The sequence below is a fragment of the Pleurodeles waltl genome, chromosome 6 (genome assembly GCF_031143425.1).
Source record: "Pleurodeles waltl isolate 20211129_DDA chromosome 6, aPleWal1.hap1.20221129, whole genome shotgun sequence".
In the NCBI taxonomy this organism is placed as follows: domain Eukaryota; kingdom Metazoa; phylum Chordata; class Amphibia; order Caudata; family Salamandridae; genus Pleurodeles; species Pleurodeles waltl.
Genome location: NC_090445.1, coordinates 686,078,113 through 686,091,916, shown reverse-complemented (window position 1 = coordinate 686,091,916; position 13,804 = coordinate 686,078,113). Strand labels below are relative to the sequence as shown.

Sequence of the window (13,804 nt, the reverse complement as noted above, 5' to 3'; positions counted from 1 at the left end):
CCAACATCCACCTTTCCGCAGATCTACATACTGGAGCTGGAGGAATCAGTAAGCAATAGTTCCAGGGCTGGAATACCGTTGAGTCTCCAAACCTACTAACTTGCATGTTTTAAGGATTTTCACCAACTCTTCTTTAATCTTTTCCCATAATGAGAGAGGTTGGAAATTTACTCCTGACAATGGCAGAAGTAGAAGTTCTTCCAGGGTTGGGAAAAAAGTGGTTGGAAGGAAACTGAACTTGTAAACGCTCAATAGATTTTCACATGAGCAAATCTACACATTCTAGGAGTACAATTTCCTGGTCTACTTCTGTAAGCCCTTGTGATTACTAACTCAAAGATGTATAACATGGGTGCACTTTTGTGACTTTCTTTAAGATTCGGGTCCCTAATTAGGTCTGGCATTAACAGACATTTTGTTTTTATTAAACTTCTATTCCTCCCTCTTTCAGCTGGCTTTACCATGAGTGATCGCATTCTACTCTTCCACAAGGAGCATATTGGCACACAAAGTCGTTTTGTTCAGTGCCAGGAACTACTGTGGAAATCAGTGGCATAATGAAACTGGAGGGCCCCCCTGCAAAGAACATGGAGCCCACCCCCCCCTCCAGACTCATTCAGGACAGGTGCTGTGCTGAGGGGGCCACGAGGAGGGGGCTACGGGGCGTTTGATTGTTACGCCATTGGTGGCAATGTGTGCTTTTTGAGACCAAAAACTGTTCTTTCTTTTTGCCAGTGTTTATTACAATGGTGAGGGCCTGGCAGCCCCCACAACAATAAAGTGTTACAAAAGCCATGTCAAAACAAGACCCGCATTGTCGAAAACAAAAGACTCATAAAAAATGTCAGATTGGTTACCTTTACCAATGCTTGTTTATTTTCATGCTTCCCATAATCTTGTTGAAAATGGTTACACTGATTTTCCATTAGGAATATGTTTTTTAAATATTAGCATGTATCAACACGTTTTGTTAAATGACGCTTCAAAGAAATAGCACCTAAAATTTCATTTTATTGAAGCCTTTTTTTCCTGCATTTTTTTTAATCAAAGAGCTTTCTGGGAGCATTATACCTAGCCTCATAGTGTTAAACTTTTCAAACGTGTGTTACACTTTTTATTTTTACTGGAACTACTGTCAGTAGTGCAGTGTGACCTTAAAACTTTTATTTACAATGCTCACCCTAATATTGAAGGCTTATCATTAATAAACTATAAATACAAGTTCAAACAGCATTAATATATGGGCACACATATTACCTCCACTGCAGACAGTTCCCTTCTTTGTAAACTGGCAGCCAAAGGTTTTGTGCTGCAGGGGGTTGGGCTGACTTGTCCCAAGGACAAATTAAACATGAAAACTTGTTGCCCTTGACCCCAAACAATATGTCCCAGGTGTCGGGCGATAGGAATTCTACATCCCTGGCCTGGAATCATCGGGTCTGGTCTGAGAACCCAATAATTCCAAGCCTAGAGACACTGGAATTCTTGTATTTACCCCAAGCAGTGTCCCTTCAGGTCAACACTACTTCTGCCATCTTGTAATGAGGCCCTTGTTGTATTCCTTGAAGCAAGATTGTTTGCAGAACAGTATGTGTATATATGAATTTATATATCAATGAAAAACACAAAAGGTTAATGCTTGGTTATAGTTTAGAAGACTTATTTCCCTTATATAAACCAAGTTTAAAGTACTCAAATTTTAGAAATTCTAAAGTTATAGTTATAACTTCCATTTACAATGTATCCACCACTTTCAATTAATTATAAGTAGCGGATCTTGTTACACACTCTTTTCAAGTCGCTAACCAGAGAATACTAACTATAACTTGATACTCTACCATTCACTGTCTTGTGGAATAGTCTAGAGTGGATTGCATATACTGGAGGAGTGTAGTGGCATTCAGTGAAGTGGCATACACTGAAGGGGCGTAGAGTCAGTTGCATACAGTGTAATAGCGTAGAATGAACTTGTGTGGAGTGGAGTTGTGTACAGTGTAATAGCATAGACCGGAGTGGTGTAGAACAGAGTGTTGTATAGTGGAGTGGCATAGAGTGTAATAATGTATAGTGGAGTAGCGTACAGTAGAGTGGTGTATAATGAACTGGAGTGGTGTACCGTGGCATTGGGTAGAGTGTAATAGCATACAGCGGAGTGCCATACATTGGAGAGGGGTTCAATCGAATAGTGTAGAACGAAGGGACGTGGAGTGGAATGCCACACCCAGAAGTGGTGTAGAGTTGAACAGAATACAGTGGAGAGGCATACAGTGGAACACCATAGACTGGAGTGGTATACAGTGGAATAGCACATACTGAAGTAGCAATTAGCAGAGCGGCATACAGTGGAGTGACGTACCTTGAAGAGACCTAGAGTGGAATTGCACACAGTGTAATAGCGTAGAGTGGACTGGCGTAGAGTTAAGTTGTGCATAGTGTAATAGCCTACAGTGGTGTGGCATAGAGCAGAGTGTTGTACAGTAGAGTGGTGTAGAGTCTAGGAGTGTATAGTGGAGTATCATACAGTGGAGTGGGGTACACAAGTGGCCTACAATGGCGTGTGATACAATGTAATAGCATATAGCGGAGTGGCATATAGTGGAGTGTGTCCAATCGAATAGCATAGAATGAAGTGGTGTAGAGTGGAGTGCCATACACTGGAGTGGCGTAGAGTGGAGTAGTGTACACTGGAGTTGCATACAGTGCAGTGTTATAGAGTGGAGAGGCATATAGTGGAATAGAGTGGAGTGACGTAGAGTAGAATGGCCTGGAGTGGAATAGCATATAGTGGAGTAGCATCCAGTGTAGTGGTGTACAGTGGAGTGACATAGACTGGAGTGGCATACAGTGGTGTTGCGTAGCGTGCAATAGTGTGGAGTGGCGTAGAATAGAGTCTCATACAATGGAGAGTCATAGAGTGTGAGTGGCGTAGAGTTGAAATAGCGTATAGTGGAGTGGCTACAGTGGCGTGGCATACAGATGTATGTGAAATTTAGCAGCTATGTAGATTATGGTGTGCAGAGTACCGCAAAACAGCGAATTGCACTGTCTTGCATTTCTCCAGATTTACCAATCAACATAGGGCCACTCACGGTGGGCTTGCGTCCCTTTGTAAATTTTACTGAAGTATTGCTCTAAGGTAACTATAATTCGTGCCCCGGGCATGCACTGCTAATTACGCCACAAATTATGGCACTCATGACACCACAAAATATGGCACTCATGACACTTTTTATTACATCATTGATACTATCAATGTAATATTTGCAATAAAATGTTTGACAAATTGTGCATGGCGGGGGAGCGAGTTGTAGTTACCTCAGGGCACGAGCTATAGTTACTTGTGATAACTCTAGCTATAACTGGTGAATTTCTATGGTTTTGAACGTTTTGTTTAAAATGTGAGCCAAACTATAACGTCACTGTAACCTTTGTTTTTTTTTAAGTGACTATATATATATGTGTGATGTAATGATCAATTGAGATATTCACAAGCAGACAAAACATGTTGAAATCATAAGAGATTGGTTTGATATATTTGTGTTCATGACATGCCTGCTTCGCGGCTACATTCTTCGCTGACTGAAGTGTGCAGGTTCACTAATGTGCTCAGATGAGCGAAAGGCGTGTATTTACAGGCATTCTAGTGTTTCCATTTTAGTGTACTCTTAGAATAAATCAGGTGCAGAGAATATGTGCCTATATTCTCAGGGTTTCAATATTTACAAACATAAAACATGGTTGACTTATTTTGTGACTGCACCAAGCACTAACTGGAATTTACTAATTCAAGTCGATTATTGTTACTAAAATACATTGTTAAGGAATTCAGGGAATACAGTTGCAACTGGCTAGTTATTCTGCGCCTTGACATATTGCGTTATTTACAGATTTATGAATGACAGCTGACTACCGTGAACAGTTTCATAAATAGGGGTTGTTTCTCTCATTGCTAGCTTCCTCCTAGACCCTTCTCTTGGAACAGATAAATTATAGGTGTATACTTCTGGATGACAGGAATGTGCACACCTCTCGAATGAGGAATCCAAAATATCTTTACGCTTTATGAGCCACCATCATAGCTTTTTTCCAAAGATTCCCTGTTCTGTCATCCCATAATATTAATCAATCACCCTTTTCCCCCCCACACTATATGTTTAGTCATATATAAAGTTTATACGCTAATCCAGCATTGCAAGTGGTGCATATATTGCGGATACTACCCAGGCCCGGTTCCAGGACTTCATATCTGGATGGGCCAAGGGTGCGTTTAGGTGGGCCAATGTGTGCCCAACTTTCAACAATTCTGGAGGTAGCCTACAACCTGGGCTCTGGTGCCACTGCACCGGCTTCATCATTGGCGGGTAAACCCCTGTCTCCTCTTTCCCAACACACACCTCCCCACTGCAGCTTGCCTCAGACATGAGCTAAGCTCACCACCGGGCAGTTTTCTTTTCACGGGCATGCCCAGAGTTTTGTCTCAGAGAGTAGAAAAATAGTGAAAATCACTAAAGGTGGTATATTTCTTCCTATTAGTACACAAGTAAAACAGCTATTATTAAAAAAAAATTGCACTATAACATGTATTCTAGAGATTTCTCATCTACTCCTGACTGATAATTAAAGTAAACAAAAGTTAAACAAAAAGTCACATTTGCCGATATGGAGGAAGCATTTAACAGGTGCTTTCTCTGTGGCCTCTTTTGGTGTTACTGGGAGGGCCAAAGGTCATGTTTGGGTGGGCCTGGCCCACCCACTAGAACCGGGCATGATGCTACCCATGTCATGGAAGCTAACTTAAAGGCTAAGTGCTTTGTTTCAGATTAGCACTCTTAGGAGGCAACAGAGGTCAAAGGCCTTCTTTTCTACATACGTCTAAATTCCTATGAAGCCCCAGAATCTTAGCAAGGCTCTCACCGCCATCCTTGTTCTGAAGAAAAACTAGATCCAAATCAGTCAGGGATCCATTTCCTTATTGTGTTGCTAGTCACCTAAGAAAAATCATTTGCTAGTATTCTATTTAGGATGACTGGTGGAACGAGTCATAAAAGTCGAGCTTTTACCATATCCCCATTCAGTATTTAGCCACAGTTGTTCCACCAGCTAGAAAACGTCGGCACTCTCAATTGTGGTACATCATCCCTTTCACAGTACAAAGGCCATCCCATGTTTATAATTTGCACGCTATGGAGCAGCCTTCCCCAGTGTATATAGGGGTTTATTATGGAAAAAACCTTTGGCTGTGGCATTCCCTACGGCTTGCTTCACTTCACTCATTGCACGCCTATACTTGGGACGGAGTGCAATTATTGTGTTCATCAACAGATATCAGCCCCTGAAGGTGATATTGGCACATCTTCGTTTGTGCTGATCATTAATTGAACTAGCCTGCTGCCCTACCTCTGAATAAAAGATGTTCTTGTGACTTAACATTGATTTCACTGTGTGATTACTTATCGAGTATAATTTCTGGGTTTGTTCAAAACCACCTACCACCTCCTGGCGCAAGACTTGACCTCTCGACTCACTGGCCTTGGAGAGTCACATGCATATAAGAAGTAACCTGGCTATCCAACCAGCGCCCAGTGGTATCTGTGGCACTGGGACAGCAGTGGTAAACACCAGTGACCGCCACCTGGAAACAATGACTGCTATGATCAGCTACTTATTTTATTCATGCCACAGGGAGGTAGTGCATTGGATCTTTATACATTTGATTAAATTTTTTCGCTTGCTAAGGTTGGCCATCTCCCTCTTCATGGACCCGCTCTACCATTGTTGCCACTTGTGGGGCTTTGAGTCTCAGTTTAGAGGTTTTTCTCTTTGGTCTGGGATACAACAAACAGTTATTTTGTCTGCCATTGCTGATTTTGTACCAATCTCAGTGGACGGAAATCACCTGAGGCTTCATCCCCTGCACAGCATTTTCGTGGTTCACGTTTTTACTCCTTTATGAGTTGGCTACACGTTTTCCTTGTAATTGCCATCTCTCCTACATTTTAATTTCACACTTGAATTCAAAACTCACTTCTTTCTAGAATCAAGTAGACCATGTTAGGGGAGAGGACTGATGCACGGATTGGTGTCTTTCAGCCTAATACTGGCATAGTGCTTCAGTGTACTCTCTAAGTCTGGGAATTTGAATTTAAAGTTCTTCAGTCCAGGACTGAGAAATCCAGAATCACACGTGCCTCTAGGGTACTAGAGTGTATCATATTTATGCATGATTTATTCTTCCTTTGGCCAGGAAGATGGCTCCTATGAGTCATAGCAGAACAGAATGAATTTAGCATCTAACTAGTTGTACTGCCAGAACTTATAATTCAGACATCCAGCCTATCCATGAGCAAACTCTAACCAGTCCTTAAGGAGTTATTCAAAGTGGACTTGTAAAGCAAAGGCAAGACTAGCCCAAATACACTTTGGAGACTCGTACTATATTTTTATTTCTGTGATTTCTGGCACTGTTTCTGCGATCCCTGGATAAATGGGACCTCCGTAACTGTTGGTTGAGAATATGTAAAGCTACTGCATTCAGAATACGTTTCCTGTATGTTGGTGACTGAAACACGGAACCTCTTGGTAAAATGGTCCTTGCTGGCTGAATGCACAGGAGAGTGGGTGGAGTAACTGGATCGCTTGGTAAAGTTGATGAAAATCCTGAGGACATGAACAGAGCATTTGTAGTAGTAGGTGGGGTTAATGCAAGAGCAGTCAGAGATTCTTGGAGAGTTCAAGGAAGAGTGCCTTGGAGAAGTGTGTAATGTAGGCAGATTGCCAGGAAGAATGAGCAGAGTACCTTCAGAAATGTGGTGAGACTAAATAGAGGAGTGGGTGAAGTACCAGGAGGACTGGCCATAGTACCAGGAAAAATCAGCAAGAATGTAAAAAGTGGACTGTCTGTAAGAATAGGTGGAGTGCCTGAGGAGTAAGCAGAGTATCTAGAGAAGTGTGGGTAGGATATTTGGAGGAGTAGGTGAAATACCAGGATGAGTGGCCATAGGTCGTTGTAGAGTATGCATAATGAGGGATGTGGAGTAAGCAGAGTACGCGAAGAAGTGCTGGGACAGGGTACCTGGAGAAGCAAGTGAAGTACAAGGAGAAGTGGAGATAATGCCTGAAAGAATGTTCAGGCTGGAAGAGAGTGGAGTACGTAGAAGAGTGGATGCATTAAATGGAGGTAGAGGTATGAGGCGGAAGTACTTGGAGTAGTCTGGGTCACTGGCACAATTAACACACTTTGCATTCCTTTCTTTGCAGCTCTTGTTCCAGAGTTTGATCGGATTGATAAGATGAACCCAAACTGCGTGGTGATTGGGGATGCTGCAGAGAATTTCACCTACAGTAACATGAACAAAGCTTTCCAGGTTCTGATAGGATTGCAAAAGCCACTCTTGATCTCCTTGGGAAGAGGGTGAGTGTGCACATCCTGCAGGTATTAGTGAGTGTTCACGTCCTACGGGTAAGAGTATTTATCCAAAGTCCAAATGTGAGTTGCCAAATCCACCTGCGACAGTGAGTGTTTATTCCCCAATCAGGTCTTGGAGTTCATACAAGTGGTAATAAGTAGTCTATATAATCTGGCAACTGTGGGCAAGTGAACTACACATCTTCAATGAGAGATTTCAATATGAGTTGCAAATCTTATGTTTGGGTGCAATATATCTCCATCAGTTATCTGTAGATGCCAACCAGGAAATATAGAGACGCATTAAACATTTATCATTGAGGATTGCACTCCATAATTGCACACAATAATACTTTACCAGGTAAGAAGCCCTTTATAGTGAAAATGGCAGATTTCTTTTAGTGTTACATAAAACTCTTTAAAATCAAATATCTGTTTAGTTTTCCCAGTTAATATGTCACTTTGAATTTAATAGCATACAGAATGTTAATAACATCAGTCCTTATTTTCAGCTGTGTACAAAGCATTTTTTTACAATCGTATTGTGTTGTTTCATTCAATCAGCCCTGCTATATGAATTAATTAATGCACGGTATGTTTAGCTCATCAGTCCTTGTTTGTCAGCCAACATGCACTCCGTTCTTTTGACTTCTTCAGGGCTGCAGGTGTACACATTGATACTGTAATAAAGTGGATTATTAATTGCGGTGAATGGATTATTAATTGAGGTGAATGGGAGCCCACCACAAGGAATAACACCACAAACTTTCAAGGGTTCAGTAATTTAAACCTCGGTTCAACCGCCTTGTAGCTATGGTACAGAGCAGATAGACTTGACTTAGGAAAATGTGTAAAGTATTGAGCAGTAACAAAAGATTTAAAAAGTAAAATCACAGCCGAATACAAATCCCACAACCAGTTTTTAAACATACAGACGAATGTATTGAGCAAAATTATACAATTCCAATAAGGGGAGCCGGTTAAATGATTTTTTAAAAAGATTTAAGTAAAAAAACACCAATAAAAACTGAAGTGGCCATTCACTGTTTGTAGTTGACCAGCACGTAGACACAATTTCAGGTTGACTGCAATGACGCATGGGTCGGGTACACCAAGCGGGCCTTCCTGCCCTGGATTTTACCTTCTGACTTAAGGCCTGATATATAACTTGGTGGACGGGTTACTCTGTGTGCTGCTCTACTGTAAATTAAGAGGAAACAATGCCAAAGAATGCAGTACTCAGTCTGAGTAATGAATTTATTAAGGCACTGCCCGGATATCAAATAAAAGCAGACGTAAATATGAACATAAGCATTTAACTTGAATGCAGTGAAACACGCGTATATGCCAAAATACTCAGTTAAACAATGACTGACAGAAATGTGCAATACATAAACAATGAATATATGCAGTGGGTGCACTGAGTGGAATGACTTACAGCCATTAAATCATGTAAAGATGGCGGCAGAATGTTAAGGGACTTAAGGGGAATAAATAGTCCGTTTTTACTGATAATGATCTGTGCACCAATAGGAGCGAGGGAAAGACTTTTAAAATGAAAGTTTGATGGAAGACCTTATCATTTGCAAATGGGCATTGAGAAAGGCAGTTTTTGCCGGAACACGTCTGCCTGGATGTGAATAAATTTAAAATTTGAAACCTGTGAGTGCTAATGGAAGTTCCTTTGGGAGCATCGTTGTCGAATTTAAAGCGTGAAGGCCACCTTTCATGAATTAAGCACCCGTTCAGTGCAAGAGATCGGCAGCCCAAAGGTGGTATTTGTGATGGAATATATATATATATATATGCATAGTCAAGCTAGGTAATTATTAAGAATTGAAATGCATCACCATGGGGGTTGAATCCTTCATCCTTGCCAGCATCAAGCCGAGGAACCCTGAACGGCTGAGGCAGGAGGTCTTCCAAAATGGGATTTGTTTTCCCTGAACCATGCGTCCACATTCAGACGAGGTTGTTCTACCTCAGTGGCAAGTTTCCCCACCTTATTTACCTTAAACAAACTCAAGAGGAAAATTCTAGCACTCTCCCCGTCCCTTTGGTTATGAAATTCAAGGGCTGTATGTACTCGGTCTGCGTTGAAAACATGCTAAAGAACTGCCCCAGTGCGCATTCCAGAGACAGAGGATCTGTACTTTTCCTTGATGAAAGCATTCCCAGGAATTACACTCCACCCTTTGACCAATGACTCTCATAGCATACTGGTCTAAACATAACCCTTTTTGGTCTGAACTTAGTAAGTAGGTTAGGTATGCATTGTATACAGCAACATAGCATTATTATAATACAAAGTACTACAAGTATCTTTGTAATTTTTTTTTTTTACACAATTGGAATCTGTCCTTGCTTTTAGGCTTTGTCGGGGCTTATTATGAGAGCTATGTTTATTGTATCACTTCATCAACTAAGAAGTCCCACTCCATCCTGTTGACTAAAAGTAGAATATAATAAATACATGAGGCTATCTCTTGATACACTCATAATGCTAGACAATTAGGTTACCACTCCTAGAATAACTTTAATCGATGAATATGTTGAGAATATTATAATATTTTTGTGCTGTTGTTTAAATACTAACACTTGTTGACAAAAATATATTCTAACCTGAGTTACAGGACTAGTTAGTCCTTTGTTTATTCTCCCCTGGGATATTAATTGTTTAGCAGCGTATATATGTTACAGCTGTTATTATTCTGCGTTGCCACGAGAAATGTTTTTGCTCTTCTTTGTTGCCATCTCCATGGCACTATTTCAAAGTAAGGGGGGGAGGGTTATTTGGGTGGGGGGGTGTTTTTTTTTCTTCTTGTATCTTTTCCATCTCCTTTCTTCCTTCTCCCTTTTTTCTCATCTTCCTATTCTATTTCCCTTTTGAAACTCACCATTGAACAGTATAGAGATGATATAAAATTATCCAAAAATCCATCTCGTAGGATCGTAGTTAACAAGAGCTCAATTCAATATACATACACTGAATACTGGTATACTAAACCCAGCTTTAGGTATAGCACACACGTTTGCAGTCTCCAAATACATATTAAGACGACTCCACTTCCACGTAAGTGTCCTTTCTTGATAGAAAGTACTCTACAACATACTACTACACATAATTATCTCCTCCCATTTTATGATGGCTAACTCCCCTAATAAAGAAAATATTTAACATCATTTCACGGGATTTTGAAGGGCATAAATCATCAGATAAAACGCAAGAAAATAATGAGCCATCTTTACAAATCCAAAGGTGATATTATTCTCCTTCAAGAAACGAGAATTTCTGAATCAGAGGCACTAAAACTTAAAACTAATTGGATTGTTGATATCCACGGTTCAGAGGCAACCCACAAAAAAAGAGGTGTGGTCACTTTGATCTCCAGAAACGCCAGTCTAACTAATGAATCCTACACCGCAGTTACAGAAGGCAGATGGGTCAGCTCTACTTTAAAGAGTGATGTAGCAAGAATACATGTAATTAAAATATATATATACATATATATATATGGCCCAAATAACGACGACCGTGACTTCTGGAACATGATTTCAAGAAAAATAGATCAAATACCAAATAACGATCTCATAATAGTTGTGGGTGACTTTAATCTTCCCTTGGATATCACACTAGACAGATAATCCAGATGTAACTATCGCCCACCCAAAGCACAAAAAATTCCAAAGGACATTTGTTTGAAACACAATCTTAAAGACACATGGAGACTCCAACACCCGGCTGTGAGATATTACACTTTCTATTCTCACCCGCATGACTCGTATACAAGAATAGACTATATCCTCATCTTTAGGTTCCCACACTCATCTCATAGATCAAACAAACATCTCACCAATACTGATCTTTGACCACTCCTCCATCAACACGTTAATAACTGGGTCCAATCCCAGAAACCGGACTAAAAAATGGCGATTTAACAACAAGATTTCAAAAGACCAAGAAAATATACAACTAATTGAGCAGGCCATTACTGATTTTTGGTCAAATAACGCTACCACAGATGTCCATATTCAAACCTTTTGGGGTGCTCTTAAAGCTACCCTAAGAGGCACTTTGATAGATTTGAAAACTACAATCAACAAAGCAAGAAACAACTCCTAGAAAATGAAATTGGCCTCTTAGAAGCCTCTCATATCATAACACTGCTAAACAGATCCTCAACAAACTTACCTCTAAGAAATATGAATACAACAGAATACTTAGTGAACGTACTGGAGTGTGGATTAATACATTTAAAGACCTTAAACTATGTGAATCCAACAAGGCAGGGAAAATGTTAGCTTCATACTTAAAACATAAGCAAAGCCAAAAGAAAATATCTGCCATTACGGATAAGCAAAATTTAGTCCACACCAACACGCAAAATATCATAGACACTTTTAGACAATTCTACACGGAGTTATACTCCAAAAACAACCAGACTACACCTGAACAATGTATGACATACCTACATAAACTAAACTTACCCAGGCTATAAGAAGGGGATAAGAAGACACTAACCAAAACATTGTCCACAAAAGAAATCACGGATATAAATAACACACTAAAAGATAATAAGGCTCCTGGACCAGATTGCCAAACTAGGATCTTACTGGCTTTCACCAGTCTCTAATTACACCCCTCTATGGTTTGACGCAGAAAAAGCCATACTAGGGAACCTAGACCCAGAAACTCTACTCACTTCTACTGACAAACATATAACATATTCCATATTCTCAATATTTATTCAGGATTACGAAACGTGCACTACTCTCCATTAACAATAAACTACAAGTTAAATTGAAATTCTCTAACTCCACTTCCCTATGGTACAACCCTAATATCAAATACAAAGGACAAACCCTCCATTGGCATCCATTGGTGGATAAACAAGGGCATCTTCTATCCAAAGCAACTAGGTACGCCCTCCAACCCTCATACATTTGCAAATCTACAAAATATATACCATATTGAAGACAAGGAATTTTAGAACTTCCTCAAACTTAAAGTAGCACTGTCAAAAACTCACTCCCTTCAGGAAGACCCATCAATTCTTCCCCTAACCCTGAAATTATTCAAAAATAGACGTCAGGTTTCTAAGCTATACCATTTCCTCCATCAATCAACTACCAACCCTTTGAAGAAAACCCTAGCCTTCTGGAATATCCAATCTGGGTCGGTAATTACAGACTCAGACTGGACAAAAATCTGGAGATCAGTGACTCTACACAAAGTCACCCCTATTCTTTTGCAGACTAAATTTTGGACATTACATAATATTTTCTGGACACCTTCTCGCCTACACACAATACACATAACAGATACTCCTACTTGTTGGAACTGCCAGAAGGAAACTGGGGATCTTCCTCATCTGATCTTTTTTTGTACACAGGTTCAACCATTTTGGTCTGAAGTATTCCTTTTTATCTCTAAATTGTTCCACATTATTCCAAGAAACGATTTTTCATACTTAATTAATGGCTTCCTAGATAACAACATCAAACCGCAATCGGATCGCCTCCTTCTTGACCATATGCTCACTGCAGCAATCAAATCGGTTACCGCAAATTGGAAAACCACGCACAAAACTAATGTTAAATCCTGGTTAATTCAGATACGTGGTGCCGACAATACAGCGCTCCGACATTCCCCATGGAAAACTCACTCAAATAATATATTGGGCGCCCTAGATAACATTTGTGCTTCCAGTAAACCCCCATGAACAATCTCTTCTGGATGATTCATCCTCAATACCAAGAGCTCAATCCGCTTACTTGCCAGCAAGCCAAATTACCTACTCCCTACAGAAATAAGCCATATATCTTCCTTTATCTCTCACCTTCTCTCTTACTCCGTCTATTCTCCCCTCTTATTTTCTCTTCTTTATTTAATTAGAATATCCAGTACTATGTTCCATGTATGCTTACATTACATTGTCGACCTACTCATTGTTACATCATGGACAAAGACAAACAAACTATGTATGTAATTCTGTGATATTACCTACCAATTTGATCTGCTGTTTGTTTTAGTATTATTGTTATTATTATTATTATTATTATTATTATTATTATTCCTTCTGTTAACATACAAAAGAATAAACAATCTTTTCTGAACTTAAGTCACACACAATCCAAATTATCCTGTGCCTACTCTCTAGTAGCTTGGCACTGAGCAGTCAGGCTTAACTTAGAAGGCAATGTGTAAAGTATTTGTGCAATTAAATCATACAATAACACCATACAGCACCACAACAATACACCACACAGTGTTCAGAAAAATATATACTATTTATCTGGATAAATGCAGGTCAAAACGATTAAAATGCAATAAGTAGGTGTAGAGATATCCCTGAAAAGTGATATAAAGGTGGTCATTACGACCCTGGCGGATTACTT

The 13,804-nt window shown here is 39.9% G+C and overlaps 1 protein-coding gene across 1 annotated transcript in view; it reads left to right on the top strand.

Moving 5' to 3' along the window:
* LHPP (phospholysine phosphohistidine inorganic pyrophosphate phosphatase) overlaps positions 1–13,804 on the top strand; it is a 175,210-nt gene that overhangs the window by 109,690 nt on the left and 51,716 nt on the right. Inside the window, exon 3 of the mRNA XM_069239130.1 lies at positions 7,258–7,411. Coding sequence (XP_069095231.1) covers positions 7,258–7,411 — 154 coding nt within the window. The remainder of the gene's footprint in view (positions 1–7,257; positions 7,412–13,804) is intronic.